Genomic DNA, 18403 nt, shown 5'->3' on the forward strand with positions numbered 1-18403 from the left:
CTATTCTGAAGAGGAGGGAGGAAGGGAGGGAAAGTAGAGGGAGGGAGGAAGAATAGAGGGATGGAGGGAGAGTAGAGGAGGAAGAGGGAGGGCAAGTGGGAGGGAAGAACAAAGGGAGAAACGGCAGGTAGGTGAAGAATAGGAGGGAGGGAGGAGGGAAGGAAGGAGGGAGGGAGGGAGGGAGAGTGGAAGGGAGGAGGAGGAGGGGCAGTGGAAGGGGAGATAAGACAAAAAAAAATTGGAGGAGGAAGGAGAGAAGTGGAAGAGTGGAGAAAGAGAGAGAGAGAGAGAGAGAGAGAGCACGAAATACTTAACCTACTTTTTCGATGTCTTACAGTCTTTGATTTTATGGATAATTATATTCAGGAGAACGTGTTGTGTAAAAAAGTGTAATAAGGTTTGTTAATAATAATAATAATAATAATAATGATGATGATGATGATGAAAATAACAGTAATAGTAATGAAAATAATAATAGTAATAATAATAATAATAATAATAATAGTAGTAGTAACAATAGTAATGATAATGACAGTAATAATAATAATGATAATATCCTGTAATCGATGATGATGTTGGTAATGATTATATAAATAGTAATAAAAAAAATAATAATAGTAGTAGTAGTAGTAGCAATAATAATAATAATAATAATAATAATAATAATAATAATGCCGCAGATTAATTCTTTATGCTAATATTAACAATAAACTTTGAAGATAACGACACAACAACAGCAAACAACAACAATAAGAACTGCCAAGTAGTTTGAACCCTGAGAGCAAAAGTTTGGGGTAAAATATTAGAGTGAGAGAGAGAGAGAGAGAGAGGAGGGAGAATATAGCAAAGAAAACGATGATAATGAATAAGTAGATAGATTAATAACCGGAGAGAGAGAGAGAGAGAGAGAAATATAACAAAGAAAACGGTGATAATGAATAAGTAGATAGATTTAATAACAGTAGATAGATAGAGAAAGAGAGAGAGAGAGGTACAACAAAGACAGAAACAGTGAATGGGGAATAGATTAGAGAGAGAGAGAGAGAGAGAGAGAGAGAGAGAGAGAGAGAGAGAGAGAGAGGTACAACAAGGACAGAAACAGTGAATGGGGAATAGATTAGAGAAAGAGAGAGAGAGAGAGAGAGAGCATTAACATAGATATACAAACCTTTCTTTCCCAGAGACGCTCCTAACTCTAATAATAATACTTTAATCACAAGTACGAGGATAGGATGGTATAGTAGTGAAGAGAGAGAGAGAGAGAGGGGGGGGGAAGTAGACAGTGAGGTTGGTAGGTAGGTAGGAAGGAAGGTATAGTAAATAGGGGAGAGAGTGAAGCTGGTAGGTAGGTAGGAAGGAAGGTATAGTAAATTGGGGAGAGAGAGAAGCTGGTAGGTAGGTAGGTAGGTAGGAAGGAAGGTATCGTAAATTGGGGAGAGAGTGAAGCTGGTAGGTAGGTAGGTAGGTAGGAAGGAAGGTATCGTAAATTGGGGAGAGAGTGAAGCTGGTAGGTAGGTAGGTAGGACTGTGCCTTAACTAGAGACGGTAAGTAGGCGGGAGGGTTGGTAGGTAGGTACGTTAAGGAAGGTAAGTAGGTAAGAAGAGAGGCAGGAAGATAGGTAGGTAGGAAAGTTGGTAGGTACAGTAAGTAGGGGAAGTTGGTAAGTAGGTAGGAGAGAGAGAGAGAGAGAGAGCAGAGGGGAGGTAGGTAGTGAGTGTGTTCTTAAAGAGGTAGGGAGAGTAGAGAGTGAAAAGAGGGAGAGGCATATTCTCTCTCTCTCTCTCTCTCTGTCTCCTTACATTCAGTGACTTCTTAGAGAGAGAGAGAGAGAGAACCAGAAATTTCTAGACTATTCCAAGGAGAGAGAGAGAGAGAGAGAGAGATGGGAAGAGGGGAGGGAAAGAGGAAAAAGAAGCACGGTAGTCTAAATGTGTGTGTGAGAGAGAGAGAGAGAGAGAGAGAGTCTGGCCTCATTACAGCCTCCTCACCTGTTACTGGATGAGCCAGGGGGGGGGAGGAGGAGAAGGAGGACGAGGAGGAGGGGCAAGTGGAGAGGAGGAGGTGGAGGAAAGAGAGAGAGAGGGGAGGGGGAGGGGAGGGAAGGAAGGAAGGATCTTGTTTGGCAAGCTTGAAGAGAGAGAGAGAGAGAGAGAGAGAGAGATGGAAAGAGAGGAGGGAAAGAGGAAAAAGAAGCACGGTAGTCTAAATGTGTGTGTGTGTGTGTGTGTGTGTGTGTGTGTGTGTGTGTGTTTTAGAAGGGGAGGATGGGGAGAAGAGGGAGAAAAACGGATGGTGTAAAGTGTGTGTGTGTGTGTGTGTGTGTGTGTGAGAGAGAGAGAGAGAGAGGGTGAGAGAGAGAGAGAGGTGGGGGGGGGTGCAAGGGAAAGAACCAGCCGTGAAAATGAAAGTAAGAGGCTCGGAGGGAGGGAGAGAATGAGAGAGAAATTAGAGAGAGTGAGAGAGTGAGTGAGGCTGACAAGGGAGTTTACCGAATACTTCTTTCTTTTTCCTCCCTTAATGAATTACTTCCTCCCTATTCTCTCTCTCTCTCTTTCTCTCTCTCTACCTACCTACCTACCTACCTACTTACCTGTTTATCTATCTGTCTATCATTGTAAAGGAAGGAATAGTGTAAGAGATAGGAAAGAAGACAGAATGGAATGCAAGGAGAGATAGATAGATAGATAGATAGATAGATAGAGAGAGAGAGAGAGAGAGAAGGAAGGGAAGCAGAGAGGACGGATGATAAGAATGAGAATGGAGGAAAGAAAATGGATAAGGAAAGATGGAGGGGTGAAGGAGGGAAGGAAGAAATGGAAGATGGTAGGGGGTAGAAGAACTGGAAGGGAGGAAGGAAGTAGGAATGATTGAAGGAAAGAATGGAAGGAAGAAAAGAAGGGGAAAGATAAGGAGGAGGTAAGAGAGGGAGGAAGGAAGGAAGTTAGAGGAAAGGAGGAGAGATAGATGAAGTTAAGAATGATGGAAGGAAGAAAAGAAGGCGAAAGATAAGGAGGAAATAAGGGAGGAAGGAGTGAAGGAAGCAGAGGGGAGGGAGGAAGGAAGGAAGTTAAAATAGCAGGGGAGATAGATGAAGGAAGGAAATAAGATAGGCAGGTAGATAGATGGAAAAGATGAAAGAGAGAGAGAGAGGTAGGAATAGAAGGGAGAAAGAGGTAGACGAAGGAAGAAATAGGAAGAGGGAAGGTAGAGAGAAAAGGAAGGAAGGAAGGAACGGTGGCAGGTAAGTAGGAAGGAATGGAATGAGAGAGGGAACGTAGGAAGGAAGATTGGCTGAGAGAGAGAGAGAGAGAGAGGTAAGTAGACAGTGAGGCTGGTAGGTAGGTAGGTAGGCAGGAAGGTACAGTAAATAGGGCAGAGAGAGAAGCTGGTAGGTAGGTAGGTAAGTAGGCGGGATGGTTGGTAGGTAGGTACGTTAAGGAAGGTAGGTAGGTAAGAAGTTAGGCAGGAAGGTAGGTAGCTGGGAAAGTAGGTAGGTATAGTAAATAGGGGAGGTTGGTAGGCAGGTAGGTAAGTAGGGAGACAGAGGTAGGTAAGTACATTAAATAAGGAAGAGCGTTAGGTTTGTAGGTAGGCAGGGAGATGGGTAAGTAGACTGATCGGTCGGTAGGTAAGGTGAGGTAGGTATGGAGACGGGAAGGTAGGTGGGTAAGTAGGTAAAAGTGTACAAAGGAAAGATAGTGCGGTAAGTAGTTAGGTATGTACAGTTACTAGGGACGAGAGGTAGGTAGGTAACGGTAGAGGAGAGTGGGGTTAGTAGGAAAAATGCGAAGTGATTGAGGTAGGTAGGTAGGTATATGAAAAAGGAAGGTAGGTAGGTAGGGACATGTATTTAAAAGGAAGTAGGTGAGGATGGTAGGTAGGGAGGGAAAGGTAAACACGTAGGTAGGTAAACACGTAGGTAGGTAGGTAGGTAGGTAGGAAATGAGAAGAGTAGAGGGGCTTTAAAAAGAGAGGGAAGGGAAAAAGTGGAGAGTGAAAGTAAGTGAAAAGAGAGAGGAGAGGAGAGGGGAGAAAGCTAAGAGAGGAGGGGAGGGAGTGCGAGATAAATTGGAGAGAGAGAGAGAGAGAGAGAGAGAGAGAGAGAGAGAGAGAGAGAGAGAGAGGGAGGGAGGGAGGGAGAGATCGATGAGAGTTTGAGCTAGACTTTTTTTCTCTCTGTCTCTGGTTTTAGAAGTTAATAAGAGAGAGAGAGAGAAAAGTGAGGGAATGAAGTGTGAGAAATTTAATCTCTCTCTCTCTCTCATTTCTCGTTTTCTGAAGTGTTTACATAGTTACATCATGTATTTTGGGGACACTGTTTTAAAAATGAGTATTGTTGTATTTTTGTACGTGTGTGTGTGTGTGTGTGTGTGTGTGTGTGTGTGACAGAGAGAGAGAAAGAGAGGTGGTGGATATTGGTGTCAAAGTTGTGACATGCGAAGGCTGCTGAGGATCGACCGTCTGATGTTGTGCTATAGGTGATCTGTTGGATCTCGGGAACGGGCATCCTGCTTTATGTCCAGAGTAGGATGCTTCACACACACACACACACACACACACACACACACACACACACACACACAAAATGAAGTATCAGTAGTCAGCGTACACACACACACACACACACACACACACACACACACACAAAATGAAGTATCAGTAGTCAGCACACACACACACACACAAAATGAAGTATCAGTAGTCAGCACACACACACACACACACACACACACACACACACACAAAATGAAGTATCAGTAGTCAGCACACACACACACACACACACACACACAAAATGAAGTATCAGTAGTCAGCACACACACACACACACACACACACACACACACACACACACACACACACACACACACACACACACAAAAAAAAGTATCAGTAGTCAGCGTACACACACACACACACACACACACACACACACACACACACACACACACACACACACACACACACACACACACACAAAATGAAGTGGTGGTGATGATGATGATGATGATGATGATGATGATAAGCACTAGTTATTTATAGTATTAACAACAACAATAACGATAACAAGAACAACAATAATAGTGGTGATGGTGATAGAGTTACACGTTAAAGCCAACTCTAATCTCACTATAATAAAGACAGTAAAGCTATCTCTAATCTCACTATAATAAAGACACAGTAAAGCCATCTCTAATCTCACTATAACCCAACTCTAATCTCACTATAATAAAGACAGTAAAGCTATCTCTAATCTCACTATAATAGACAGTAAAGCTATCTCTAATCTCACTATAATAAAGACAGTAAAGCTATCTCTAATCTCACTATAATAAAGACACACAGTAAAGCTATCTCTAATCTCACATCTCTCCTCCACAGACACACAGTAAAGCTATCTCTAATCTCACATCTCTCCTCCACAGACACACAGTAAAGCTATCTCTAATCTCACATCTCTCCTCCACAGACACACAGTAAAGCTATCTCTAATCTCACATCTCTCCTCCACAGACACACAGTAAAGCTATCTCTAATCTCACATCTCTCCTCAACAGACACACAGTAAAGCTATCTCTAATCTCACATCTCTCCTCCACAGACACACAGTAAACCGATCTCTAATCTCACATCTCTCCTCCACAGACACACAGTAAAGCTATCTCTAATCTCACATCTCTCCTCAACAGACACACAGTAAAGCTATCTCTAATCTCACATCTCTCCTCCACAGACACACAGTAAAGCTATCTCTAATCTCACATCTCTCCTCCACGGACACACAGTAAAGCTATCTCTAATCTCACTATAATAAAGACAGTAAAGCTATCTAATCTCACTATAATAAAGGCACACAGTAAAGCTATCTCTAATCTCACTATAATAAAGACAATAAAGCTATCTCTAATCTCACTATCTCTAATCTCACATCTCTCCTGCACAGGTGTCTCCAGAAGGCAGGCCCTCAGCTCAACTACAGGGAGAAAGAGAAAGACATATTGGATGAGCTGTTTCACAAGAGCCACTACGACAAGAGGATACGCCCATCGGGGGTCAACGGCACAGGTAGTGGTAGTAGTGGTAGTGTGGTAATTGTGGTAGTGCGGGGGGTTGTTGTGGTAGTAGGGAGAAGGGAGGAGTAGTTGTGGTATTAAGGGTGGTTGGGAAGGGGTCAGTTGTGGTGGTGTTGGTGGGAGTGGTAGTTGTTCTGGGATGGGTGGTAGTTGTGGCAATTGTGGTATTGTGGGTGGTTGTTGTGGTAGTGGGAGAAGGGAGTAGTAGTTGTGGTATTAAGGGTGGTTGGGAAGGGGTCAGTTGTGGTGGTGGTGGTGGGAGTGGTAGTTGTACTGAAACGGGTGGTAGTGTGGTAGTTGTGGTGGTTGGGAAGGGGTAGGTTGTGGTGGTGGGGGAGGGGCTTGGTAGTTGTGGTAGTGTTAGTAGGGGTGGTTAGGAAGGAGGTTGTGGTGATGGGGGAGGGGGGATTGGTAGTTGTGGCAGTAGGGATGGTTGGGAAAGGGGTAGGCTGTGTTGGGGGAGGGGGTGGTTGGGAGGGGAGTGGTAGTGGTTGGTGGTTGGGTGGGCAAGGATGATTAAACGGAGAGGGTGGTGGTAGTTGTCTGGTGGTAGTTGTGGTTGATGGATGGTTTGGAAGGTCAGATAGGAATGGTAGTAGTGGGTGAGTGAGGGTGGGAAATGGTTGGATGGGAAGGAGGGAAAGAGATGAAGAATGGGAGGAAGGAACATAGGAAAGAAAGTAGGAGAAAGGACTGGAGGAAAAACAGAGATAGGGAAGGAGATAGAAGTAAATTGAAATATGTGGAGAGAGAGAGAGAGAGAGAGAGAGAGAGAGAGAGAGAGAGAGATGGAGGGAAAATGGGGAGGAACTTAGAGGAAAAGAGAGACGTTGTAACATGGAGGGAAGGTAAATGCAGGTTTGGTAAAGATACGAGAGAGAGAGAATGAATGAATAAATGGTTTCTGTACATTTTTAGAATTAATATAACAATACTTTTCCCACTAACAACAACATCTGGCAGAATAGAATAGTAATCACACTTAAATTACAGTTTGACTCAGAATCACATGGTAGTAGAATCCAATTACAGTTCAGACATAAATAATGAGGTAGAGGGATCAGCTGTTTTTTGTTTACATACGCCAGCTGATCAAAGTGTCACGTGGGCCAGGGATATCCAGGTAATTTATTTATTTTTTTCATTCAGACATGTAAATAATGAGGTGGAGGAATCAGCTGTTTTTTTGTTTACATGCGTCAGCTGATCAGTGTGTCACGTGGGCCAGGGATCTCCAGGTAATTTAGTTTTTGCCAATCATACGACGGCACGCAAATCACGCTCACTCCCTTGGCCAATCACAGAACAGGTTGATTAGGTTTTTGCTCAGCGTTGTAAAATTATGCATTCTTACCTACTGACGTTCCTTTATATCCACCTTCAGAAATTACCGTACATCCTACCTGCCTCTTCATCTACCAGGTTTATATTTGCTTATAAATTTTTCTTTTTGTCACATACTGTTACCTGCCTAATATCTACCTTCCTACTTACCTGCCCAGCTATTTAACTTCTTACCTGCTTACCTGTCTACCTACCTACTTACCTATCTACCAGCTAACGTTCTCAAATGTATGGTACAGAGAGAGAGAGAGAGAGAGAGAGAGAGAGAGAGAGAGAGAGAGAGAGAGAGAGAGAATTAAAGTAGGAATAAGGCAACATGGGCGTGTATGTGAAGATACCTTAGGAGAGAGAGAGAGAGAGAGAGCACCTGTTTATCTATCTTTATACTTTCTAATTGTCATCAAAATATTTCAGTATATTTGCTATTTTGTTACATAAGCATCTAAACTAAGCTCTCTATTTATTGGCCTATACGTCACAGATCCCAGCCAATCAGAAACCAGCATACCTATGACGTGTGTAAAGTAGGCGTGGCTTAAAGGTCTGTTGCCATGACGTACAGGTCCCTCGGCCAATCAGGGAGCAGGGTACTGATGACGTCATTAGTAGGCGGGGCTTGAGCGATGACGTCACATGCCCCAGCCAATCGTAGAGCGCAGGCCAGTGACGTCACGTGAAAGGGCGGAGTCTCGCCATATAAGGGATTGTTTACAAATGGTTGAGTAAGGTAGATGGGGGTAGGGTAAGGGAGGGTGGGATGTAAAGTGATGGGTAGAGAGAGAGAGAGAGAGAGAGAGAGAGAGGATTGTGAAAGAGAAACAGGGAAGGGAAAGAGAATTGGGAAATAGAGAGAGAGAGAGAGAGAGAGAGAGAGAGAGAGAGAGAGAGAGAGAGAGGATTGTGAAAGAGACATAGAGAAGGGAAATAAAGGAATTTGTGTGTGTGTGTGTGTGTGTGTGTGTGTGTGTGTGTGTGTGTGTGTATCATGCTTTTTTCAGCTGTAAAGAAAACTACATAATGTAAAACTTAGAGAGAGAGAGAGAGAGAGAGAGAGAGAGGTGTTAAGATTCCACTGTGAGATAGTGAAATTAAAGAAAGTGAGAGAGCGGAGAGATTAAGTGGAATGGAATGCTCAGAGTAATGCATATATTACGAGAGAGTGTAAGAAAGTGAGTGAGGGGGTAGGAATGTGTGTGTGTGTGTGTGTGTGTGAGAGAGAGAGAGAGAGAGACTGGGTATGTGTTTGGGTGAATGAAATAGAGATGGCAAGGGTGAGAGAGAGAGAGAGAGAGAGAGAGAGACTGGGTATGTGTTTGGGTGAATAAAATAGAGATGGCAAGGGTGAGAGAGAGAGAGAGAGAGAGAGAGAGAGACTGGGTAAGTGTGTTTGGGTGAATCAAAGATAGAGATAGCAAGGGAGGGAATTAGCAGTAAAAGTACAGTGCGAGAGAGAGAGAGAGAGAGAGAGAGAGAGAGAGAGAGAGAGAGAGAGAGAGAGAGAGAGAGTTAAAGAAAGTAAGCGAGGCACACTTGCTCTATCGTCACCCTGCTACTGTATTAAAGCCGACCGTCTCTCTCACTCTAAAATTAGCGTGTGTGAGAGAGGGTGAAAGTGAGAGAGACGCGGGGTGTTTAGGGATGTGGGAGAGTGAAAGTGAGCGAGGGGGAGACGTAAGAAAGAGAGAGGGAGGGAGGAGGTTCAGGATGGGAGAGAGAGTGAGAGGGAAAAAGTGAGAGAGGAGGATGAAGGAGGGAGAGTTAGTGAATGTAATAATGAGGTGAGAGAGAGAGAGAGAGAGAGAGAGAGAGAGAGAGAGAGAGAGAGAGATACATAGATATCCAGGCCTTACTTTCCTAGGGACTCAACTTTGCACTGATAGTATTGCCAAGGTTACGAATATACTATACAATGAGAGTGATAGTACAGAGAGAGAGAGAGAGAGAGAGAGGAATATGAAAGCAGGGAAGGACACACTTGCACACACACACACACACACACACACACACACACACACACACACACACACACACACACACACACTCTCTCTCTCTCTCTCTCTCTCTCTCTCTCTCTCGCATCTGTCCACCATTCTCTTTCCATGATTTTTTCCATTTCTTTTTTCACGCCTTTGTTTCTCTCTTCCTGTTTCCTTTGTCCTCTCACTCCCTTTCTCTCCTCTTCTGTATCTCAATTGACATTCTTTTTCTGACATATCTTTTGATTCCATTCTTTATCTTTTCACACTTCTTTCACCGATTTATTTAATTATTTTTTTTTGCCATTTCCTATATACTCTGCGACGAAACCCTGTGTCTGTCCCCAACTGTGTCACTCACTCACTCAGTTATTAAATTAGTCACGGTATTGGTTTGAAAGATGAAATTTGGCAAGTTGGGACCGTAGAGTTTTATGAGCGTCACACTGATGGGACGGGGAGTGAGAGGTAGGAGGTAATGTGGGTGTGTCTGGGGTGTTTTTGAGGTGTGTGTGTGTGTGTGTGTGTGTGTGTGTGTGTGTGTATCTGGAAGGTGTCTGAAGGGTGTATTTAAAGACACGAGACACCTTTTGGGATGTCTTGGGATTTGTGGCTATGGTTAGGGTAGGTGCGGCTACCTGAGGTGTCCATTGTCGTGTATTCCCTCCTGCTTTTATTTATTTTTGTATTTTGTCGTTTGTTGCATATTATTTTGTGTATTTTCTGCTTTTATTTTTCGTTAAAGTCCTTATATTTACGTTTTTCTCTCTCTCTCTCTCTCTCTCTCTCTCTCTCTCTCTCTCTCTCTCTCTCTCTCTTTCTCTCCTTGCGTGACATGTTTGCGTGTGAGGAGTGGTGAAGAAAGAAAAGAAAGGAGGAGGAAGGCTGCAAATAGAGAGAGAGGGGGGAGGGGAGGAAGAGAGAAAATAGAGAGAGAAAGAGAGGGGGTTGAGGGACAGGGGAGGATAAGTAGAGGGAGATAAGGGGAGAGAGAGAGAGATGAAGGGAGTGAGGGAGGAGGGAAAGGGGAGGATAAGTAGAGGGAGATAAGAAAGTAGGGAGATAGGAAGGAAATATGAGAGAGAGAGAGAGAGAGAGAGAGAGAGAGAGAGAGAGGAGGGAACGGAAGGAGAGTGAAGAAGAGAGGAGGAAGGGGGTAGAAGAGAGTGAGGAGGGGGGGAGGGAGATAAGAGGGTGTGGAGAGAGAGAAAGAGAGAGAGAGAGAGAGTTTAAATCCAGTACAAAGAAACACCTATTCATATATATATATTTTTTTTTTACATTTGGAAACACATCAACTGTCTTTAAATCCATTCTTATTTTCCCCATTACTCTTTCAATCCAATCACGTATTATTTATTTCATCCTTTATATTTATCCTTTATCCAGTCACTTATTATTTATCATTTATATTTATCCAGTCTCGTATTAATTATTTCCTTTATAATTATCCAATCACGTATTTATTCTAACCTTTATATTTATCCAATCACGTATTAATTATTTCCTTTATATTTATCCAATCACGTATTAATTATTTCCTTTATATTTATCCAATCACGTATTAATTATATCCTTTATATTTATCCAATCCCGTATTATTTATTTCATCATTTATATTTCAAGTCTAATTTTCCATTTATTTTTTCTTACTGTCTTCAAACGATTTTTTTTTCTCCATACCAATAGTGTTTTTGGTCGTGAGGGGTTGTCTTGAAATTGTCGCTCTGTTATATTGTTTTTTTATTTTTCTTGGAGGGACCAATTTTGCGGGATTCTGGCCTTGGGTTCCTTCTTCCTTGCATTAAAAAAATAGACTTCATTCATTAAGAGTCTGTCTGTAGTTGAGTAATATCGTCTGGAGGTAGTGATGATTAATTATGCGACAGGTCAACTCTGGAACTGTCTCCCTCTGTCTGTATTTCCTGCTGCCTATGATCTCCAGTCTTTCAAACGCAGTGTGTCCAGGCATCTCGAAATGATCGGATCTTGAATTTGGCTCTCTCTTGTATTTTGTTTTTCTCTTGGAAGGAACAGTTCTTGCGGGCTCATGGCCTTTGGTTCCTTCTTCCTAGCATAAAAAAAAAAATAAGAATATAGGATTGTTAGTGAAATAGTTCCAACCCCAGCTTAACTTAACGTGAACCCAGTGGACTTCAGGCTTATGTTACACACACACACACACACACACACTCTCTCTTTCTCTCTCTCTCTCTCTCTTAAGGAGTAAATATTATGTTCCTTTATCTTCATTAAATACTTTACTAATTGAAAGAGTTTATTTGAGAGAGAGAGAGAGAGAGAGAGAGAGAGAGAAATGTTATGATTACTAATTTCTCATTGTTCGTGTTGATGAAGGGAAAGATTGGGTGAAAATGAAACGATGTAGAAAAATGAGTTAAAAAGATGAGAGAGAGAGAGAGAGAGAGAGAGAGAGAGAGAGAGAGAGAGAGAGAGAGGGGAAAGGAATATTAGATAGAAATGAGAGAGAGAGAGAGAGAGAGAGAGAGAGAGAGAGAGAGAGAGAGAGAGAGAGAGGCTGTGGAGGGAGGTAAAGTAGAGCGATAAGGAGGTAAGGAGGAGGGAGGGAGAGATAAGGAGGGAGGGAGGAAGGGAGGAAACCACGCCTCTCCCTGATTTATGCCACAATAAAGTCTCTCTCTCTCTCTCTCTCTCCTTCTCTTCTTTCTTCCTTCCTCCCTTCCCATCTTTTCCACCTCTTCTTTTCCTTCCTTTTTTCCTGGTTTTTCTCGCTCACTTTCCCTCCCTCCCCCCCTTCTTTCCCTCCCTCCCTCCCTCTCGCGCTTTCCTCCATATTCCTCTCTCCACTTCCCTGTTTTTCTCTCCCTCTGTGTCTCCTCCTTCCTCTCCTTTCTCTGTCTCCCTTCCACCCTCGTCCTTCCGTTCCTTCATCCTTCCTCTCTTCTTAATCCTTTTTCTTCCCTCGTGCTTTCTTCTTTCACCCCTTTTCCTTCTTGACTCTCTCTCTCTCTCTCTCTCCCCTTCCTTCCTTCCATTTTTTTTTTCTTTCCTTCTTCCTTCCTTTCTTCCATTGCCTTCTTCCATTCCTCCTTCCTTCCTTACTTCCTTCCGTTCTTTCATCCTTCCTTCCTTCCCTCCCTCCTTCCTTCCTTCCTTCCTTCCTTTCTTTCTTCCAATCCTTCCTTCCTTTCTTCCTTCCCTCTTTCCTTTCTTTCAATCCTTTCTTTCTTCCGTCCTTCCTTCCTTTCTTTCTTCCATCATTCCTTCCTTTCCTCCCTCTTTCTTTCCTTCCTTCCTTCCTTCCTTCCTGCCGGACCACTCTGTATTAAAAATAGTTTGGGAGTGAATGGGAAAGGTGGTGGAGAGAGAGAGAGAGAGAGAGAGAGAGAGAGAGAGAGAGAGAGAGAGAGAGAGAGAGAGTATAGGAGAGAGAAAAATGGGGATGGGGAGTGACTGGGAAAGGAAGAGAGAAGTTGACCGATGGGGAGTAAGTTGGAGGGGGAGAATGAGACAGGAGTTTTGGGAGTGGCTGGGGAAGGGGAGGGATTGGGGGAGAAGGGAAGGATATAAATGGGAGGGGGAGAGAGAGTAGGTGGGAGGGGGAGAGGTAGGGAGTAGATGGAAGGGGAGAATAGGCAGTAGGTGATACGCGAGGAGGTGAGGAGTAGGTGGGAGGGAAGAAGATGGGGAGTTGGTGTAGGGAGGAGTCAGGAGTGGGTGGGAAAGGATGGAAGAGGGAGGGGAGGGGGTGGGATGTGGGATGGGTGGGTGAAGGTGGGATGGTAAATGTTGGAATAATCACCTCTAATCACACTAGAACGATTGTCTGTTTTAGCTTACTCTTGCATCTACCTGACATTTATTCAGCTTAGGAGAGTAGTAGTAGTAGTAGTAAAAGTGGTAGTAATAGTAGTAGTAGTAGTCGTAATTAATGAAGCCTCTAACTCCTCTATATCTCCCTTAAGCTGAATAAAATCGTCTGGTATAGGCTGGTATTGTCGTGGGTATGAGGAGGTTTCCTAACACCTCTTCCATACCGATTTAGTTTCTGCTTGTTACACGAATTTCTTGTATGCTATTTATGCAGTCTATCGAGTCTTATCTTGGTTTTAAGGTGCAGAAGAGGGGCGCCTTCACGTGGTGGCACCTTAATAATCTGACGGCTCCACTACCCAGTTATACAAACGTCCCTCAGCTCCGGATGGTGGACTGCAGTACGGTCACTTCAGCCTGCAGTCCACTGGGTTCACGTTCAAATGAGCCTAGGACCACAAGATCATATTCTGTGTTAGTGAAGTATGTATCAGTATAGAAGAGATGTAAATAAATAGCATACAAGAAAATACTAAGGCGTAATAGTCAAAATAATTCGCTTACAAGGAGGTGATAGGAAGGCTTCAGATCCCACGAGAATACAGTCCCCGTAGTAGAGTCTATTTCAGCTGTACTTTGAAAACTGGGTGCGCGAGAGTACAATCAAGCTCTGTATTTTCGTGTGTCATGTAGAGATAACCTGTATTTTGCTGTATTATTTCTAGCCTGCATCCCACATTACAGAGTGCAGTTAGCAGCAGATGTATTGTTCATGCTTCAGGAATTGTTAAAAATCGAGGGCTTTTTCTGTATTTGTTGTATTATTAGCCTGCATCCCATATTACAGAGTGGAGTTAGCAGGGATATAGAAAGGTCGAAAGTTAGAAGTAATGTTTCATCATCACGGTTGTCAGAAATTGGAAATAATAATAATAATAATAATAATAATAATAATAGTAATAATGATAATAATAGTAACTGATAATGATAATAATAATGATAATGATGATGATAGTGATAATAACGACAATAATGAGTAATAACAATACTAATACTAATAATAATAACAGCAACAATAATAATAATAATAATAATAATAATAATAATCATCATCATCGAGGGCTTTTTCACACCTACGCGCACCCAGTTCATAAGCCTGTGTTTTAGAAGCTAACTTTTCCATACATCTTTCAGGTGGCGGTTTAGCTGGTTCTTCAGTCTGTCTTGTGTCTATTTTGTGCCAACCCCCTTCACTACCATGGCTGTTATTTATTTGTGTTTGTTTCACTGTTAAAGGTCCTGATTTGCATTACGTCATGTGATGGTAACCTTAATAATGATGATAATAATAATAATGATGATAATAGTAATAGTAGTAGTAACAATAATAATAATAAATAATAATAGTGGTAGCAGTAATAATAATAATAAAAATAGTTATAATAATAATAATAATAATGATAATAATAAATAATAGTGGTAGCAATAATAATAATAAAAATAATAATAATAATAATAATAATAATAATAAATAATAATAATAATAGTCATGGTCGTGAAGGCTTTAGATCATGTACAGAATTGCATGGTATTTTACAAGCATATAGTTGGTAGTTTCAGTCCATTTAGATTTTTGGAATTAATCTATTATAAAATGTATAAAAAAAAATTCAAATCTATACATCTATTTATAAAAACAAAATGTGTGTGGCATTATATACATCTGTGGAAGTAAATTTATTCATACTAATACATATATATTTTACTACTATATATATGTAATTTGTATGGTTTGTATTTTTTTCATATATATTACTGATACATGAAAACTATATCACTATATATATTTTATTTGTATATGTGTGGTTTGTATTTCCATGTATTTAAAAGGACTTCAGGAATATTCTTTTAATTTCAGAGCTTTCAGGAATTCGGCTGAGCTGGAGAGGAGTGTGAGACCCCTGAAAGAATTTTTATATAAATGTTACTAATGTTTATAGAGAGTTGACTGAAAGAATGTTTATAAGAATGTTACTAATGTTTATAGAGAGGTTACTGAAAGACTGCTGAAAGAATATTTATATAAATGTTACTAATGTTTATAGTTTACTGAAAGAATGTTAAAAAAATGTTACTAATGTTTATAGAGTTTACTGAAAGACTGCTGAAAGAATGTTTATAAGAATGTTACTAATGTTTATAGAGTTTACTGAAAGACTGCTGAAAGAATGTTTATGAAAATGTTGCTAATGTTTATAGAGTTTACTGAAAGAATGTGTTAAAAATGTTACTAATGTTTATAGAGTTTACTGAAAGACTGCTGAAAGAATGTTTATAAGAATGTTACTAATGTTTATAGAGTTGACTGAAAGACTGCGGAAAGAATGTTGATAAGAATGTTACTAATGTTTATAGAATTTACTGAAAGACTGCTGAATGAATGTTTATGTAAATATTGCTGATGTTTATAGAGTTTACTGAATGTGATGTTAATAATGTTTAATGTGTTTACCCTTATATCATTGCAGGTCAGCATGGAAGGCGAAGTAGTAGTATAATAGTTTCCATTTCGATATTTTATATTCTTACTTTTCGAAAAATTTGGGATGTTATTTTATACTTTTCAAAAATTGGGATGATAGATTTTTACGTTTCAAAATTTGGAAGATTATTATTATTATGATTATTGTTATTATTATTATTATTATTATTATTATTATTATTAGTGTCATTATTATTATTATTTCTACTTTCCGAAAATTTGAATGTTATCATATTTTAAATTTGGCACGTTAGCTTTTCTACGTCTCGAAATTTGAAGTTAAATTGTTTTTTTATTTATTTTTTTTTTTTAGTTTTCGATATTTGGGATGTTAGCTACTTTTTTTTTTTTTTCCCGAAATTTGGGATGTTATTTTTTTACTTTTCGAAATTTGGATATTTTTTTTTTACTTTTCGAAATTTGGGATGTTATTTTTTACTTTTCGAAATTTGGATTTTTTTTTTTTTGTAATTTTCGAAATTTGGGATAATTTTTACTTTTCGAAATATGAAGTGTTTTTTTTTTTTTTTTTTTTTTTTTTTCCCCTCGAAATTTTGGATGTTGCGTTTTTTGAAATTTTGGATGTTATGTTTTACACTTCGAAATTGGAAGTTATTTTTATTTTTCGAAATTGGGATGTTGATTTTTACCTTTCGAAATTTTGGATGTTAGCTTTTTTTTTTTTTTTTTTTCGATATTTGAATGTTAACTTCTTTATTTTCGAAATTTGGGATGTTAATATTTAGTTTTGGAATTTTTGGATGTTAGCTTTTTTTGAAATTTTGGATTTTTTTTTTTTTCGAACTATATGTTAGCTTGATAATTTTCGATATTTGGATTTTTAGCTTTTTGTTATTCGATTTTTTTTTTTTTTTTTTTTTAAGTTTGGAATGATAGCTTTTTACTTTTCGAGAATCTAAATGTTATATTTTTAGTTTTCGAAATTTGGGATATTATTATTATTATTATTATTATTATTATTATTATTATAGAAAATTTAAATGTTATATTTTTAGTTTTCGAAATTTGGGATATTATTATTATTATTATTATTATTATTATTATTATTTTTAATTTGGGGCGTAAATTCGTGTACAGTAAAATTTAAACACGACGGTATTTCGTAAAGAGATATAATTAATGTTTTTTTCTTAGTTATGAGCTTTACTTTGCTTAGTTATTTTATTGCGGACGTAAAAGTAGCGTAAGTTGTGTTTACTTACCGAGATGTTTATTCGTAGTTCTTGCGGACCTAAAAGTAGCACGGAAAGTGGTTGGTGATGTTTATTGCGGACGTGAAAGTACCATGAAGTTTAGGGATGTTTATTGCGGACGTGAAAGTACTATGAAGTTTAGGGATGTTTATTGCGGACGTGAAAGTACCATGAAGTGCTTATTTGTGCACCGGTGGATGTTTTTGCGGACGTGAAAGTACCATGAAGTTTATGGATGTTTATTGCGGACGTAAAAGTACCATGAAGTTTATGGCTGTTTATTGCGGACGTAAAAGTACCCTCAGAAGTTTATGTGTATAGATTTAGTAAAATTAGTAGAAATATTGCATTAAAAAAAATAATAATAATATTCTGTTACACTTCATTCAAATTGTATGCTGGAATCCGTAACGCCTTCTCCATAGTGATTTATTCTACAGCTACACTTAGTACCCTCTTGGTTATTATAAATGTAAACTATATTGATATTAAAACGAAACATAAGGAGGACGTTGAGGTGTAAAAGGTAAAATAAGTCGCCTAGGGGAATGTGCTGCGTATCTTTAACGTCACCTAGAGTAGGATCGCGGGTTTGGTGTGACTTTTTTTTTTATATATATTTATAGGATGGTCTAGGACAGGATGGGCCAATTTCAGGTGATTTTTTGGGCTAAAATTTGAGAGAGAGAGAGAGAGAGTGTGTGTGTGTGTGTGTGTGTGTGTGTGTGTGTCTCCTGGGTCCAGATATCAACCGCTTCTGAGCTTCAATCACTAATGACTTTATAGAGAGAGAGATAGAAAGAGAGAGAGAGAGAGAGAGAGAGAGAGAATATCAGCATTGGTCCAAATATCAACCGCTACAGGAGAGAGAGAGAGAGAGAGAGAGAGAGAGAGAGAATACCATCAGGAAATAATATACTTATTTAAAACACTCAGTCATCAATAATTACAACTCCAAAACGGTTGAGAACTGGACCCATTTTCGTATCATATTTCCAAGTCCGAATTAGCCCAAAAATCACAGCCTGAAGTTAGTACAGGGTGGTCCGTATATTGCGCTATCCAGCCTTGTGTGGTGCTGGGACGGCTGACTGTATTGTTATGAGGTGTAAAGGGATTTTTGACCGTGAAATTGTTGATCAGCCATGCAGACAGTGATCGAGAAGACACGAAAATAAGTGAAATACAAGCATAAGTAGTTGAAAATGTTGGAAGGTAAACAGTATACTCCGCTCACTTCATCTTGGCTTAACAATGCCATCCCTCCATCTTGAATGCTGAGGTATGAAAACAGCACCGGATTATGATGCTAGTCACGAAGAAGTGCGGTGGAAAGGATGTAGAGTCACAGGAATGTCTTTTTCTGCCACTGAGATACGAGAATTAAGTCAGAAAATGAAAATCTGGGCCAAGTTAAAGTGAATGGAGAAGACATGAACAGATCTTGAATTGGGCCC

The 18403-nt window shown here is 39.9% G+C and overlaps 1 protein-coding gene across 1 annotated transcript in view; it reads left to right on the top strand.

The window, feature by feature from the left end:
- The window catches only part of LOC145401714 (glutamate-gated chloride channel-like), a 221133-nt gene that overhangs the window by 146674 nt on the left and 56056 nt on the right, over positions 1–18403 (top strand). The window contains exon 2 of the mRNA XM_080273896.1: positions 5946–6067. Within this exon, the coding sequence (XP_080130022.1) occupies positions 5946–6067 (122 nt within the window). The remainder of the gene's footprint in view (positions 1–5945; positions 6068–18403) is intronic.

The sequence above is a fragment of the Coenobita brevimanus genome, chromosome 56, assembly GCF_032717465.1.
Source record: "Coenobita brevimanus isolate Jiangsu-jjx chromosome 56, ASM3271746v2, whole genome shotgun sequence".
NCBI lineage: Eukaryota > Metazoa > Arthropoda > Malacostraca > Decapoda > Coenobitidae > Coenobita > Coenobita brevimanus.